At 41.2% G+C, this 17,646-nt stretch overlaps 1 protein-coding gene across 5 annotated transcripts in view; it reads left to right on the forward strand.

The window, feature by feature from the left end:
• CYFIP2 (cytoplasmic FMR1 interacting protein 2) overlaps nt 1-15,948 on the forward strand; it is a 118,988-nt gene extending 103,040 nt beyond the window's left edge. For all 5 annotated transcript variants that reach the window (XM_061617478.1, XM_061617480.1, XM_061617476.1 and 2 more), the window contains 5 exons: nt 2,701-2,773; nt 3,195-3,289; nt 8,152-8,390; nt 8,847-8,994; nt 10,202-15,948. In XM_061617478.1, coding sequence (XP_061473462.1) covers nt 2,701-2,773; nt 3,195-3,289; nt 8,152-8,390; nt 8,847-8,994; nt 10,202-10,369 — 723 coding nt within the window. In that variant the 3' untranslated portion in view covers nt 10,370-15,948. The remainder of the gene's footprint in view (nt 1-2,700; nt 2,774-3,194; nt 3,290-8,151; nt 8,391-8,846; nt 8,995-10,201) is intronic.
• The last annotated feature ends 1,698 nt before the right edge of the window (nt 15,949-17,646 follow it).

The following is a 17,646-nucleotide window of genomic DNA, read 5'->3' on the forward strand; positions in this document are numbered from 1 at the left end:
ATTCATCAGGTTATTTTTTGTAAACTGAGGCTTGGATGAGGGGACTGTGCACATATTTTTGACACTCTAAGACAGTCTTTCCCAACCAGTGTGCCTCCAGATGTTGTTGGACCACAACTCCCATCTTTCCTGACCATTGGCAATGTTGGCTGAGGCTGATGAGAGTTGTGGTCCAACAACATCTGGAGGCACACTGATTGGGAAAGGCTGCTCTAAGGCATGGCTGGAGATTGGAGAATTGATCACACCATTCCAGATGTGTACTCACATATATAGTGACACCTCCCCGTTTTGCAGTGTCTTGCCTCTTTGCATGAAGCCTGTAGCCATCATGGTTTACTTTGTTGCTGTACTGCCCTGTAGACTCATGCAGAATTTGCTGCCAGCCATTACTCAAATCTCCTCCAGCATTATTGCTTCTCAGGTCTTGCCTTTTTGTGTGTCTGTGGTTTGGAATAACTTTGGATATCTGTATGTGTTTTCAAGTTGCTTCTCATTCTGTGGTTCTCTCTTGACCTCTTCTAGCCTAGTCTTAAGCATGGCTACTTGGAATTAAGTCCCTCCTGAGGTCAGTAGGGCTTACTCCCAAAAAGGTGTGCTAAGGATTGAAATGTTGATACTATTTATTTCTCTCTCCTCATTGACATTTGTAGGTCTTCCTATCTGCTAGCATCAACAGTAAATGTCTTATGTAGAGCGTCATAAAACCAAACATATGACATTGTGTAAGATTTTTCATTCATCAACATATGCCTTACAGCTACAAAGCTACAGAGTCTGTCCCAAGAGATAGTGTTATCTAAAGTAGAGACAATTGCAATAATGCTGTGAGCCTCCAGTTTACATCCACTAGACTCGCTTCTAAGTCTATTTATGAAGGAGGTGCCAAACAGTCATTTACATTCCCTCTGATGTGCATGTTCCATTGAATGACTACAAGACAGACCTTTTTGTGAGTCTTAGAGGTTTTTTCCCCCAAACTTACTTTAGGTATGGCCTGTAAAGGCAATTCAGAAATTCCATCCGCTTGCCATGGCAAGGCATTAGGAGTGTCTGCAGCATCTGTTTTTCCCTGCCTACCCCCCCCCCAGCCTCCAGGAAAGGGCCAGAACATATTGGGAACATTTCTTTTTGCTCTTCATACAAGGTAGCATCCCTGAGGATTCCTTTTCTGGGCTTTGTACTGAGAAAGTCAGTTCTCATTAAAATTCTGTGCAGTTATGTTCCCAGCTAACAAAAGCAGGGTTGTCTTGGGGACATATCTAAAGCAGGATATTATTAGTATTAGTATTAATATTATTGACAACCTTAATTTGGATTAGTGCAATGGGGTAACCTGATACTTCTTTGTTTTCCTCCATAAAGTAAATAGCAGTTTTGAGGGGAGTGATTTTTAATAAGAAAAACTGTGGTGGCAGGGTCAGCACCTTCCTCGCAGTATCACAGGCACTATTCAGATCCCTCGCCCTTTGGTAGCATTTGCATTTTGAAAACTGGGAGGTCTGTGACCAGGACGTCCCACCACTATCTCCAATCTAACCATCAGAATCTGAGGATCTAGGATCATTCCCAGCTGGAGTGACTAAGGAAGGCAGATGTAAATGCAATAGAGCTAAATAGAGCCTTTGGTTGAAATCCAACAAGATGTTAAATCTCTCGTTTCATCAGTGCAAGGGTTTCTCCTTGCACAATGGAATGTTGTCCCCCTCTCCTCACCTCTAAATCTGTTCTAGGGACTCTCCCCAACCCTCTGGGGAGGTCACAAGGACTGTGGTGGAGGGGAAGTCCCATTGCGCAAGCAGAAATCCTTGTGCTGACTGGACATGGCAGTTGAATACCACCCCTTATGTCCCTCAGTAGGGCCAGATTCACCAGGAGGCCCACTACTAACTCAGCCTGAGTTCTGTAAAAATTAAAAGGGCTTGAGGTTTTTATAGTAGTGCCACATGGAATGACTTTAGATTGTGCCTACTCTTTCTTGAGCCATCACAGGGGAGAACTGCTTTGAGTGTTAGGTGGCCCAGTTTTGCCTCTGAAAGCTGGCCTTCTGAGGTTATGAGATTTCTAACTCATCCTCTTCAGCCTTTGTATAATTCCACATCAGACCTGGTGGATTCTTGGGACACGAGACTTACTGGACAGAAGGATCTGGCCAAGGAGCTATTAATAGAAATACTTGGAGCTGGATTACAACACTGGGTTTTCATAAGTTTGCAAGTGGAGGCCATATGTAAATGTTTGTAACCACCACCCAAGGTATGCTGGTGCAGACACTCCCCTGTTCCTTTGCAGTACTTGATATCACTGTGTCACACAAAGTAGGAGGAGCTTGTGTTACTACTGTGCAGCACTTGCCTAGAACCATGGCAGATTGTCACACTGTTCATCACCAGGGTTTAGACAGCCAGTTAAACAAGTTATCCATCCTTGCCTTAGATTCTGTAACTAGGTGCGTTAAAGCACCACTGCAAAAATCCAGTTTTTACAAATATTATCTCATATACGATTGCATGAGATTATTTTGGATTCAAAAGTCATTTTCCTCCAAGTTCTGTCATCCCTGAACTTGGGATGTATTTGAATAAGCCCTTTTGAGGCAAACAGATTAGTACAGCCTCCCCCCCCCAGCCCTCAGAAAGCTGAACAACCGGTCCCATAGGGAGTTTTTAACACCTTTTATCTTTCTTCCTCCTGCCTCAGTCCCAGGAAGAAGTGTGTGATTTGCTGCATGCTGCTCCCTTCCAAAATATTTTGCCCAGGGTCTACATCAAAGGTAAGGAGTGAAGAGGTGGTCAGATGTCAGTCATTATTCCCAGAGATGTGTAACACCTATAAAGTTGCAGAGACATAGTTGCAATCAATAAGTTTCAAAGAAACTTGCTTAGAGTCTTAGGACTAGCCAGCCATTCATTGACTTGAGTTTACTAGTTGACCTGCTGAGCAATCCACATGAAAGGTCACATGTCACAACCCTATCAGCATAAGCAAGATGTTTACTTTATGACAAGATCCTTGTACAAGTCTGCCGGTGTTGCAGCTGTAATTACAGAGTCCCTTCTTCACAATGCACTACCCTGTTTCTGTTCTGTCACACTGGTCCCAGAATTGGATAATGGTTGGGAGGTGACTCTGAAATGCTGGATTTTTTTCCCCTTTTTGCTTTCTCATTTCACTGTTTGCTGCTCGCTTAACAGAAGGAGAACGCTTGGAGGTACGCATGAAGCGTCTCGAAGCCAAATATGCCCCACTTCACCTGGTTCCCTTAATAGAGAGGCTGGGAACACCGCAGGTAAGGATGACATTGAAACCCACATGGAGTGGATGACCCAAAATTTCACACACACACCCCACTTGCCGCCCAGATTGTCCCTCAGCCACAGGAAGTGTTTCCAGTTTTTGCCCGGGTTTCAGTAGTTCCACATGGTGTCGTTTGTCCAGAGATATTTCATGGTGGCCAAGCAAAATTAGATTGTCTTTAGTGAGGCTCACTGTGCTATGTTTGTTATGGTAGCCTCTGATATCACTCACTAGCTAACTAAAGTAAAGATAAAAAGGATCAGTTTGGACTATTTGATCTGGGTTTTTACTCAAAGAAGTTGAGCCAAAATTCTTGTTCACATAAACAAGCTCTGTTTGAATTTTCTCCAAGTCAGATTGGCCATGATCCTGGGAGGTTTTTTAAATTCTGTTCTTTCTTCTGCAGCAGAGGTGGTTAACCTGTGGCCCTCTAGAGGCTGTTGGATTACATCTCCTACAATTCCTGTCCATTTGCCAGGTTGGCTGAGGTTCATAGGATTTGGAGTCCAAGAACCTCTAGAGGGTCATGGGTTCCCCATCCCTGCTCTACAGCCTGTGGCTTGACTCACTTGCATGAGTCATCTGAAGCTCTTTGCTGTGCAAAGCCCTTTCTGCAGCATACCTGCTCTCTGCCTGTGGTCTAGATTTTGAATAGATAGCCTGGCTTGCTGCAGTGGCTGAATTGGATAGTCTTTCTTGCCTTTCCAACCAGCAGATTGGTGGTAGTTCATTCAAAAGACAAGATGCCAGTACTGTATAAGGATGACTACCAGTCTGTTTAGGAAGTCAAGCCTTGTGACTGACAACATTCCAATTATTGTTCCATATTGTGAGATTTGAATATTATGTTATTACAAGGAAGTGGAATTGCATAGAAAGTAATAATCTGTATAGTACTTTTTCTTTTCTTTTCAGGCCAACATATGTACATTTGCTGAGTATCAGTTTACATGTATTGTATCAACAATCCTCATTCTGTTCTGAAGAAGTACATTTCCCTCTACCATGCACTTAATGTAATGTGTGAAGCAGGCACTCCATTCAAAAGCTCATCATGTACAGTTTTCTCTCTCTCTCTCTCTCGAAGTGGGTGGAAATATTGTACAAACTGAACTTTCACATGGAGCACTTGCCTCACATGTTATGTGCATTGGCAGCCCCTATTCCTCCATCACGGGAAGGGTATTGCTGGGCTGGATGAGCACATAAAACAATCAAGGGCAAGATGCACACCAATGCTGTCTGCTTGTTTCTAGGCACAGGTGCCTCAGTCCTTCTTGCTCTGGATCCATTTACACCTGATTAATAAGAGGAATTAGTTGCTCTAGAGCAGCCTTTCCCAACCAGTGTGCCTCCAGATGTTGTTGGACCACAACTCCCATCTTTCCTGACCGTTGGCAATGCTAGCTGAGGCTGATGGGAGTTGTGGTCCAACATCATCTGGAGGCACACTGGTTGGGAAAGGCTGCTCTAGAGCAACTATCAAAATGTGGGGGAGGGGAGAACATCCCATTCACTTTGTGAAAGGAGGGCTGGCATTTTCTAGGTTAATTGGTCTGTCTGAGAACTGTATTCTACCAGTGCTTCCCATGATAGGACAGACGTCAGTACGAAAGGCAGGCATGTATCTCGCAATGCTCAGGCATATACACGATGGGCAGCCACATGTATCTTTACATTTTACATGTTTACTGTGTGAAATGCCAGTAGAACACCAGTAATACATGGGTCCCATGTACAGAGTGAAGTAGTGTGGTTGTAACAGAGCCACAACCCCCAAATCTGAAGAAAGGCCTTTGGGGGGGAAGGAGGGTTGGGAGAGTCACCTTCCATTAAGTCCCTTCCACTGGTGCTTCTTAGGATCCCAAGCCTCTAAGTTTCTGTACAATAGTTTGACTTTCTTCCCTTTGCACTTATCCTCAATTGAATATTATTTTCTTCTCCATCAGAATGCCCTTGTTACTGTACCTTCATAACAACTGTAGAACTCCTAATCTCAGTGTTTACCAACTGAAGTAGGTTATGGTTAAGCCAGTATCAGGTCTTTGAAGCTTTCTAGAAGCTTTGTGAGGTTGTTGATACTCTACAGCACAGAAGGGGAACCTGCGGCCCTGCGGGTGGTGTTGAACTACAACTCCCGTCATCCCTGACCTCTGGCCGAGCTTCTGGGGCTGATGGAAGTTGGGAGTGTAACATCATCTGGAGGGCAACAGGTTTTCCATCCTTGCTATACAGTAATGGAGCCTGGATTTACTAGATGAAAGTTGCTGCAGGAAAAAGGCTAAAATTAGTTAGTAAAGTCAAATTTATGGACATGACATTTCAGTTGAAAGAAAACATTGTTTAATCTCACAATGTATATAAAATATAAAATAGCATTGGTTGTGCTGTGTATATCTGTTCAATTCAGGGCAGGCTTCCTACATTAATTGTGAGGGGGAGAAGGCCTTGATGTAAAGAAAGACACGTAATCCAGGGGCTCTGCTACACCTATGGGATTCATCACCAGGCAGTGGCTCCCCTGTTGACTTCAGTGTTGGAAACAGCTTTGTGCATACATTGAAACTACACATGTGCACAGCTACCTCTAATAGTAAATGGAGAAGCCCCTGCTTACATGGGAGCTTGGTATGATTGACAATGAAGTCCATAACATGCACAGTCGGCCAAAATCACTAAGGCGCTTTGATCTGGGTGCACATGGAGGCCCATTGGGAAAAAGAGCTTCATCATGTCTCTCATGTGTGGATAAGGGAGTTTACTACACAGTTTAGCCAGAATAGGAGCACAGACACCTGAGGACAGGATTAAGAAAAGTTTAGATAAAAATCTTAAGGAAATCCTGAGTAAATAATCAGTGAAGCTTCTTTAGTTCTGAATTTTTCCACTCCCTTTTACACCATTAACTTGTTGAAAAACGTGCCATCACAAGGTTGTCATTAGACAAGAAGGGCTGCATCAGATCAAGCTAGGAGTTCACAGGGTTTTCCCCCCCACTTTCCCTGATCTGGCTTTTGGGAATGATGTTTAACATAGTTGTGTTTTTTTAAAAGGAAATGTTTCATTCTCATCTGGGGCAGGTGCTAATATTAGAAAGGAAAACTCTTATTTAGAGATTGATGGTTTGCATAAGTACTAGAAATATCAACTCTAGAAATTGCCTCTTGCTCAAAACCTGATTTGGTAGGACTTTTCAAAGTAAATAAGTAAAGATACCACGTATTTTTACCTTAATGAAGAATTCTAGCTACATATGAGCACCACTATTAAAGACACTAGCTGCTTGGTCATATGCATAGTTATTCAAAGGTTCAAGAGGATTTACTCTATGATTCCCACTTAAGAATTCTTGGTATGCAAGAAGCAATAGGTGTATGGAGCTGACAATACGTTTTCAGGCCTATAAATGCCTTCCAATATGTGACTTGCCTTACTCCTGAGGAAAAAGTCTCCTGGTTGTAGTTTTCTCTAATGGATCAGTTTACTTAAAATTAGCCATGCCAAGAAATGAAAATACTAAACATTCAGATTTAGCTCACTGTCACTTAGGGCATGACGGATGAGGCCTTAATGGATATTGATGTTATGATAAATAAAGATGTGTGAAGCTGGAGTAACATGACAAGTGGCTTGCGCTGATTGTGGTGCTGCGGCATCCTCTGCAAAGTGAATGGGTCAGATCCATCCTGCTGTGCTCTCTGTTGGTTGCAACTACATTATCAATAGTTACCGCTATATACCAGCTACGTAGGGTTGAGATGACATAACTGTATGATGGCTGCAATGCCTTTAGTTGTTCCCTGTGCTGCCACATCTCATCCTGCCATCCTGCCTCCCATTTCTGTGCTGCGTATTTGTATTCTACTCATCTTATTGTTCTACATGAAATGAAAGCTTACAACTTACAATTCTCCAGACAATGGTCCTGTGTGACCCTCATTCATTTCAGTGTGCAAACACATTGCCTTATTTATATTGTAAAATATGGAGTCATTCCCCACCGCCACCCCCAGCAACAGGTGTTACATAACTGGGTGAGTGGATGAATCTAATATTTTAATGTTCTTCATTAAGACCAGCTTTGGAGACTATAGCAAATTAAAGAAAATCCATTTACTCATTTATTGTATTTCTTATCAGCCCTAAATTTTTAGTCAATATAACCAAAATGCCTTTAAAAAATGAGTGGAGCACTTCTGTAATTTCCCTGTATCTCCCTTTGGTATCTGTCTGGTTTTAATGTTTTCATAGAATTTTGCAATCCTGATTATCAAAGTTAAACTTGCACATTTAATCATCCTAAAGTCATCCTAAATAGCAGGTATCAAATAATTAGTGTGGATGTGTAGTTTTTGATTAATAATTTGCAATAACTGACTATTATTAACAACACACTAACACACAGGCGTGCAAAAGACATGATCAATACATAACCTACACTACAAACTCTGCAATAACAAAGCACCATTGCAAAGCAGTACTTTCAGGCAGGCATTAAGTATGCAACAACAATACAATGTGCAGGAAATCTTGAAGATTTAAAAGAAAAAACTGGTAGAGAAGCAAATTTCAGCTTCCCTCTTCCTCTTTATTATTGCTTTCCATGGATATCCTTAAAGTAATGAACATTTGGATAAAAGGAAAGATACTTTGTACAACTATCTCCTTAATTTAAATAATAAAGTAGTTCAATGTTCTTAGGCACAAATAAAGGGCAAGGTAAACTACATGAAATGTTTTTCCAAGTGCAAAACACTGTGTGTGGGGTCGGTAGGTGGGAGGTCAATATGAACAGTCTAGAAGAAAGTAACCTTTTATGCCTTATTTTATTTTGGGGCTTCTCTTCCTCCTCAGCAAATAGCCATAGCACGTGAAGGAGACTTGCTGACCAAGGAGAGGTTGTGCTGTGGCCTGTCCATGTTTGAGGTTATCCTGACTCGCATTCGGAGCTACCTCCAGGACCCTATCTGGCGTGGGCCTCCCCCAACCAATGGCGTCATGCATGTTGATGAGTGTGTTGAGTTCCATCGGCTCTGGAGTGCCATGCAGTTTGTGTACTGCATTCCTGTAGGAACAAATGAATTCACCGCAGAGTGAGTAGGCCTGCAATGGATTGCGCTGAATTCTAATTAGCATGTTTTAGAGGATCTTTCCCACATACGTGAAAGTTATAGCAGATCTTCAAATACCTCCTTACTTGAGATTTGGTCCTACATGCATAAATGTGGACAATTTTACTCATGACTGGACATTCCTGTTTCTGGTGCCAACCCTGTGTCTTGGGGCTAGGTTTTGTACAAGGAATGAGGTTCAGGATTTCCTAGCTGTAGTCAAGTGGTTTGTCTTCTGAATGACTCTAGCCTATTTGGCCCAAGACTACACTGACTTTCATTATAATGGCTTCTGAGTTCATGTCCTCATGCACTCATGTCTGCTGTTCCTTTAACATAGAATCAAGCAAATAGGAATTCAGAGAACAAGCAACTCAATAATATTATGTCAGTCAATAGTTCTCAGAATGATTTCTTCCATGTCCCTTTCCCCTCTAGGCAATGTTTTGGAGATGGTTTGAACTGGGCTGGCTGTTCAGTCATTGTTCTCCTGGGGCAGCAGCGTCGCTTTGATCTTTTTGACTTCTGCTACCATCTGTTAAAGGTGCAGAGGCAGGATGGGAAAGATGAAATCATAAAGAATGTGGTAAGTCTTAGGGGTGAACATAGGAAGCTGCCTTACCAGATCAGATTGGTAGTCCATTTAGCTCAGTATTGTCTACTCTGATTAGCAGAGGCTTTCTGTTGTCTTAGGCAGAGATCAGCTGCTACCTGGAGTGGGACACATGAAACTACTTTATATCGAGTTAGACCATGGACCCATCTGACTTAGTATTGTCTTCATTGACTGGAAGCAGCTCTCCAGGGTTTTAGACTGAGGTCTTTCCCACTCCTATCTGGAGATGCCAGAGATTCAACCTGAGCTGTTCTGTATACAAAGTATGTGCTTTACTGTTGAGCTGTAGTGCCACCTTTAAAGCCATTCCTTATTTTCACTCAAGACAGCAGGTTTTCTTAGTGATCAGAAATTCGTACCTGGGATTTCACACTTTTGTGCGTGAGGATTTAAGTAGGTGGGAGAAGTTAATCAGCTGGCAAAGCTATGAACAGTGGTTCCTTTGTGGCCATAGACAGCAGGATCATGCCTGATTTGAAGTTTCCCTATACATACAACGTATATTCAAGATTTGCTGACCTTTATTATCAGCCCTGGGTGTGCTGGGAGGGCTCAGGTTAGAAAGAATCATTGTGTCTCTGGGTGTTCAGGAGGAATGTGGCCAGGAAGAGGAAAAGAAGGATTTTGAGTGAGGCAGTAAGCCCTCACTCTTGCTTTGACAGGGAGCAAAGGGAGGGGAGCAGTCCCTGGCAGACGGTAAAAGAAAAAGGAGGGGACACAAGGCCACCCTGTCCCCAACACCTTAGCTACCAAAAGGAAAGGGCATGCATTCTGATATAGTAACTCAACGGGTATATCATTGCCTGTGCTTAAAATGAGTCTTGCTGTCTGCAGAGGTAGCATTCACTTTGCCTAAATATTTGACTCTTATTAATTGGTCAAGTCAAAGTGATGCCTGTAGACTTCCTGAGGCTATAGTCATGCTTTTATTACGTTTATTATATTTGTGTTGCCAACAGATAGGTAGATAGTAAGAAGTAGATCAAATACTGTATGTCAGGTTGCTGACCTCAGCAGGTGATTGAAATATTTCTCCCTGTGCAAAGGGAACAACTGTACCAGACATTAATTTCTCCACCTGTCTTGATGTCTTCTTTCAGCAGCAGGCTAGCTATAGAAATGGAGGTCAATCACTTCATTCCTGTTTGCCTTGCTTGTCTTTTCATTTCTTCTCTAGCCCCTTAAGAAAATGGCTGACAGGATCAGGAAGTACCAGATTTTGAACAATGAGATTTTTGCCATCCTGAACAAGTACATGAAGTCAGTGGAAACAGACAGTTCTACTGTTGAGCATGTGCGTTGCTTCCAGCCCCCCATCCACCAGTCCTTGGCCACCACCTGCTAAATAATCTGTGCTGGAAATGAAATGTGAATATTCATGTCTATATGTGAAGTCAGTGATGAAGAAGCAGCTGGGCCCCAATGGAGGCCTGGAAGGGAAAAGCTGAGAACACAGATCTGTTAGCAACACAGACTTGGATGGACCCAGAATACAAGGAAATATTTTCCTAGAAGGCTTGTTTTGAATGCATGTTCTTCTATAGTATCTTTCTGGTTGGTTTTACCCATAGCTTTGAAAATGTGGTGAGAAAGAGCAAAATGTGGTTTTTCTCCTGTGGTATCATCAACTTTCATGATGGCCCAGAACCACCCAATCAAGCACAAACTCTATGGTGTTTAAAATAGTCGTTGTTTGGGGATTAAAGCAGCAGATGTTTCAAAGTGGTGCAAGTCTTCCACTTGATGCACAGTGAGACTGAAGAACATTCCTGCTTGGTAGAAAACAATGGCATAAGTGTTTAAAACACTCAGAAATACCTGCAATAGGTGATGAGGAGCTGTGTGACTTACCCAAACAAAACCAGGTTCTAAATAGAGTCTAAATAGAGTTCCATTGCCTGCCTAAAATTAGAGGGGTTTTGTCATTGCCTTGTCTCCTTCCGCCCTTCTAAAATTATTTAGGGCACAATCCTCTACACACTTATCTGGGACTAAGCCTATTGAACTCTCTGAGGCTCACTTCTGAGTAGGCATGCATAGGACTACACCGCTAGCCTTGCTAAGTCAATTTTATGACGCATCTTTAGTTAAGCAGTGGAGTACTGACAGCTAAGTCTTCTCAGATGTTGTGTTGACTAATATTGTCGTGGTGGCCCCGCAAAATTTAAATAGGATAATACCTTCTCTTTGACCAAATACTGTTAGCAATAGTTTCACTTGAGCTTTTTAGCATTTTAGACAGCCAGGAGAAGAGGCACCGATTGTCATGGCCCAGGCTCTTGATGAAGTTATCAGGTCAAGACACCAGTAAGTTCTTGTAGAAATGTGATTAATGCATTCTTTTGGAATATATTCAATAGAAGAATGAGATCAAGAAATAAATTTCCCTGTTCTGGGAAAATATATGGCATTTGTTAATTATTTCAGGATAACATATCCAAACTTTAGTGATGAAATGGAAACAACACTAAAATACATCCAACATGACTTTCGGGCTTTTTTTTTTTTTTTGTAATAGGCAATAGCTTTTATTCCATTAATATGTATGGTTCCACAGATGTATAGAATTCCAATAGAAGTTAAAAATCTCCCTGCAGAACAAACAGGTAAACATTAGAATATATTTGTGAACAATTCACAGAATTGTAGATCTGTATGGGACTCAACGGTCATGTTTCTACAGCTCTCCACACCAAAGCAGACTTCCTATCACCTGTGCACCCAAGAATTCAGCCCACATAGTTCAGATAAGAGTGTACTAACCATAAGAGGTAGAAATAAGCAAGAGATGTATGTAGGAGGAGCAAGTTTGGAGAGACATGAAGCCATGCAACATTGCTGCAGAGAAATGGGACTAATAAACTAGCCACCAGTCTCTCCAGTCTAATGAGAAAGTTTAGACCAGTCACCCAGTTTAGAACGAATCTACCGAGACAGATACCAAAATATAATCCTGTATCATATCATGAAATAAAAATGAAGAGCTTTAAAATCTTGAAAGAATTTCTGAGTCTGTTAGGACACCATAAGGCATCAGAGTAAAATTCAGAGTAGAAGACGCCCATTCCCTCTCTTCCTCTACCTATCATGACTATTTAGGGAGAGGGATTTTAGAACTGCAATTCTTTAATATTTAGGTTGTTCTGATTTAATTTCCTACAAGGAAAACGCAGTGTTCTGTCTCCCTCCTGATTTGCTCTACAGATTACAAAATTAAGCATTAAGGAAGTATTTCAAACACAACCATCATTCCTTTTAGATGCTAAAGACAAAGGGCACACAATACACCATGAAGTTCTCCTGTGTAATACCCAATACAATTAATGGGCATAGCATAAGAGCATGACCATATTCATTTCGGTGAGACTTGCTCAGCAGAACTTCTTGGTAGGTTGTTAAAGCAACATACGTTCGTGTTTTGTTGGTATGTTATCCTAATTTTTACCCTGTCAGGCTCTGTCAGGACAGAACTTGAGACATCCAGTAATAATTCCATCTTGCTCCAGACATTTAGTTCCTTAGTCTAACCTTGGTGAAGACAAATCCACTTCTTTAAATTTCAGATGTTTTAAGTCTGTGTTTTTCCTCCTTCATCTCACCATAAAGCTGATTTTAATTACTGACGTTTGGTTCATCATGCCAGCACAGTAACAGATGTTAAGAAGACAGAGACTTTGTACATTTTTTTTTACCCTTGAGAGCACATAAAGTAGAAACATCTTAATGTTCTGCGTTGAGTACAGGAAGAACATTCAGTCTCGAGGAACAGCAGCAGGGATAGAATTATATGTGTGAGGTGTATTTCTTTTGACAAATGCCTTTGTTCCTTGAAAGACTTGCTTCTGTTTCCAAAGTTTCCTCCTCAGATCTTGGTGAGCATGTTTGCTGCATTTCAAACTGCAAGATGCTTCTTGTACAATGTAATGTGGAATTAAGGCAAGGCTCAGAAAAGATATCTGAAGACTCTTAACTCAGGCAGGAACAATGAACAAAGGGGTTTGGAGTCTAAAAGGAAAGAATAATCTCCTAACATATCCTATCCAAAATATCTGTTGCAACAATTCAAGTGCTTCAGGGCTTTTGGGGAGCAAGTATTGTTAGTGTAGTTCATTCTTTTTATGCACCTTAGCAACCCTTGGCTTCAGATTTGCAAAACTGAATCAAACATTATATAAGCATCCCAGAGTTAGATTCTGAGCCTATCTGATGAGGTAGACCAGTCCACTGCTCTTCATTTCTTTTTATTCTTACAGTGAAATAAATCAACATTAATGAACTAAAATCAAAAATTTTGGTGGTGGTTACTCATCAGAGCATGATACCACAGGTGTAAACTTTCACTTCATTTGGAAAAGCAATTACAGTCCAGAACAAATGCTATTCAGAGGCGTATGCTATAGGATAAGCTGCAATATGTTACATTTTACAGCTGGCATTCAATAGAAGAATCAACTAGATGATCATAACTCTAATAATCATTTTCAATTCTATGAAATGTATTTGTTGAGGTATGCTCATGCATCACATTTTCACATTGTTATTCACACAGTGGTTGCCAGTTACTCCCTAGTGAGATCAGTGATATTTAGGGGGAAATCCTAAAAGCTATATGTACAGAAGTGAGAAAGAAGACAGGGTTGACCTAGAAGTCATTGAGTGTGGAGAAAACTCAGGGTAAGTTTAAAGTATTTCTTAAAAGAGTTTTTAAAATATCTGTCCAACATCAATTCCCTTACCAAGAATTTTTTGCTTGAGATTTCTGTCCTTTGAATTCCTTGCAATGCATCCCAGTGGCCTTCATAGGATACTGTCCATGGGATAGTTCTGGCCCCTCCAAGCTACAAGCTATATACTGAAGTTGTTATCAAGGAGTTAACCGAGTGAACCAGGTTTCCCCCATTCCAAAAAATTGTAACATCAAAGTCTGCTATTCCCAAAGTATGTGCCAAGAAACACCATCCCCCAAGTACACTGTGTGCCACAAGAAACAAATAAATGTAAAAACTGAAGATGCCTGCATGAGTGTCCCACAGAGGAGGCTGTGAATGCATCTCTTTGGAAATCTACTGTTCTGCCCTAGCCTTCTGGTCAGCATCCACCGCAAGAGGATAATTCTGCCACATCTCTGCATTGAATGTGTTTGGACCATGATGTCAGTCCCTACAGAGCAATAACCTGCTTTCCAAGATTTTCCAGAACAGTGAGTCATGCAGAGGCACAGGGTGGAACTCCTCTGAGAATAGATAGTTCTTACTATAAAAGCATACATTATGGGAGTGTAAGAACCACGTGTACCTCCTATTTGATTTTTTAAAAATAAAAACGGTGTTCCCCACCTATCAGAAGTACAAAATCTAGATCAGTGATCCATCTCTTTTCCCTGTGAACGCAACAGCATCGTGGAGAAGGCCAGCGGCTTAGACCCAAAGGCATCCTGCACCAGCACAAAGGTGCTTGTACTCATACAAGGTAACCTCCTTGAATTCTGCTGATTCTTCAGCCCTGAATGTTCCAACCCATGCAATGCCAGACGATCTTTCAGCATTCAGGAGGAGCTTGGGATGGGGAAACACAGGTTGCTGCACTGGAAAATAGGAGCCAGGAGACACTGCATGAACAGAATTGTGTAACTTTTGACAGGTGGGCGGGGATGCCCATCTGTCATTCCCCTGACATCAGGTAATTCACACTTCAAAGGAAAAATTGGGAGCGCTCTGACCTCGCGATTCTTCCTGCATAGCTACAGCTTCAATTGAAGCTATAGCTGCAAAGGTTCCCATGGAAAACAGGGCTTGCACTTGGCTGGGTGGCAATCCCAGCAGGGCTTGCATTTGGTGCCAAGTTTAAAAGGCACCGAAAGCAAGCCCTGCTAGAAGTGAAACAATTTGGAGCACACTTTAAGATTTCTAATGGTTCCTTTGCAGCTAAGGCTTTGCCTGCTATACACCCAACCTGGTTATGGAGCAAGTGGGTATAGGTGGGGGGAAATGACCTTGCAGGCCAAATTAGGACCCCTGGAAGACCAAATTTGGCCCACAGGCCAGAGGTTCCCCATCCCTGGGTTAGGTTAGGAGTCCTCACCCCATCCCCACCAGTGTTTCTCCATTCTTGATTGCAGCCTCTGAGGCTGCTTTTAAGTAAAAAATAAAAGCAAACAGCTGGTGGGGCATAGGGGTGGGGAGAGACACATGTGATAGCATGGCTTTAAATATTTCTGATGGGAAATAGGAAACCACAAAGCTGTGGATTCCAAGAGAAGGCCTGGATAATCCAAGCCTTGTGAACAAAGAGTCCAGACTTCCTCAGCAACTTTAACAAACAGCTGTGGCTGTTTCTGGCTCATAAAAAGTCTCGTATCAGGTTGATTTTTGTGATTTTGACAAAGAAAGAACAAACCCTCAGCACTTCAGCCATGTTTCCTTTCCCAACAGCACTTGTCAGAAATGTCAGTGGTCATATTAATTCCTATGCTCTTCTGTATTATTCTGGTTTTAATTGATATTTGTCTTTCAGAACATGAGCAAGGTATTTGTTTTTAAAAACAAATGTTTAAAAAGAAAAAAACTTTGCATAATTCTTTCAAATGTATCATATTTGTATGAAGACTTGTCCAGGACTTTTTTGTACAACGAATTTACATTTATTTATGGTGCGGTATATTTACAGTAGTGATCAACTATGGTGTTTGAATTCCTGAATCATATTTGCTATGCAGTGGGAAATGATATCCTGTTTTGTATTTTCTTTTTGTTCATCATTGGTCAACAGAAGTTTTTCATTTGCATTCAAAATGCTTATGTATTGATAAGGCACCTTGTGTGTGGTGACATGATGACCTGTACTGCAACTTCCAACATTATGTACAGCAAAGCTGGGATGAATGCTGTTAACAAGGGAAAAATAAAAGTTAAGTCATAAATGGTTGCATACAAGTGGTTTCGGTTAAAAGCTGGATCAACCTGAATTGGGGTTATCCATATGTCATTGGTGCTGCAATTAGATTTAGAAATTCATATCTTCCCAGCTGCAATTTCCATGCCCATACAGTTGCCACAGTACTTACCACCGCCATGTTCTTACTGAAACTTATAATTCAACAAGAATGGCTGTTGAATTTTAAACTCACCATTGATATCAGCTGTTGAAAAGTAAGGCATCCATGATGAGTGTCTCTGGTAGTCAGTGGTGGAGGCCCACCAATAATGATCTTATTGCTCTGTGTCCAACAGAGATCTTCTGACTCCTCTAGATGTGTATTGTAATTATGAATTTCAGAGATCAAAGGCTTGTCCACACAACCTGTTTAACTGAGCAATCATCCTGATTTATTTGCACAAAGCTTGTGTCGAGGTTATACTATGTCTAGTCTTTATTGAGCACTTGGTCTGTTTTGTTTGAAGACAGGTTATACAACAGTGAGCATCCATCCTGATTTCATCCTAATGGCACGGAGGTTATATGTCTTCCCATTAATCATCTATCCAATACTTTATAGTGCATTTCTCTGTCACTTTCCTAACTGCAAAACGTTATTTAAAAAGTCAATTTGTTGCATCAGAGCAACAGCATACTTTAATTCACTTTAAGTGGGCAAACCTGAATTTCCAGTATGCAATCAAATTTGTTACCTTCGAGTCCATTACAACTTATGGTGACCCTATGAATCAGTGGCCTCAAATAGCATCTGTAATGAACCACCCTCTTCATATCTTGTAAGTTCGATGCAGTCAAATATCTCCCACAAAATAAGAAGTCCGGAGGCAACTGAGCATTCATCAGGAAATGCCATCATTTTATTTTTATTCATTAAAATATTTATATACTGGCTGTTATGCAGGGATCTCAAGATACTGTACAACAAACCATAAAAGACAATAAAAATAATCAAATATAATAAATAACAAGAAGCCCAAAAATCTTCAAAATCCTAAAATTATCCCTGTACTACTGATTGTCAACACTTGTGGGGGCGGGGGGACCCTTCGAACAAGCACCTTAAATTCAATTTGGAAACTAACTGGTAGATTGTGAAGGATATGCTCCCTCTGATTTGTACCTGTTAGGAACAGAGACAATTTTTGAATTGTCTTCAAGAACAGCCCCACAAACTGCTCATTGCACTACTCAGTCTGCAAACTGACAAAAGAATGAATTACAGCTGGTAGATCCCTGTTTTCCAGGAAGCAGTACAATGGTCATATTGCATGTAATTTACAAAAATACTCGCACATTACTAATCACAAGCAGAGTTGGACTGGATGTCTTTAAGAACCTGATACTTCCAGGCAAAGGAAAAACCTGTGCAGAACAGGCACTTATCTTGTTAGGATCAAACAAGAATCTACCTTCAGGTATACTGGATGCAGTAATTTTTTGTTTGTTATGTGCCATATGACTTATGGCAACCCTATGAATCAGTGACCTCCAATAGCATCTGTCATAGGACTCAGTAATAAGGAAATAATATTCAAATAAGTAGTAGCAAGAGGAACAAAGATTAACTAAAGTAGGGAGGTGTTAATAACAAGCCCCTTAATCTGTTATCCCTTCAAAAATTATGTAAAAGTTTTGAGCTACAAGTCCTGAGGTTTGTGCCACCACCCCGTGTGTAACTGATACACC

The sequence above is a fragment of the Rhineura floridana genome, chromosome 3 (assembly GCF_030035675.1).
Source record: "Rhineura floridana isolate rRhiFlo1 chromosome 3, rRhiFlo1.hap2, whole genome shotgun sequence".
Taxonomy (NCBI): domain Eukaryota; kingdom Metazoa; phylum Chordata; class Lepidosauria; order Squamata; family Rhineuridae; genus Rhineura; species Rhineura floridana.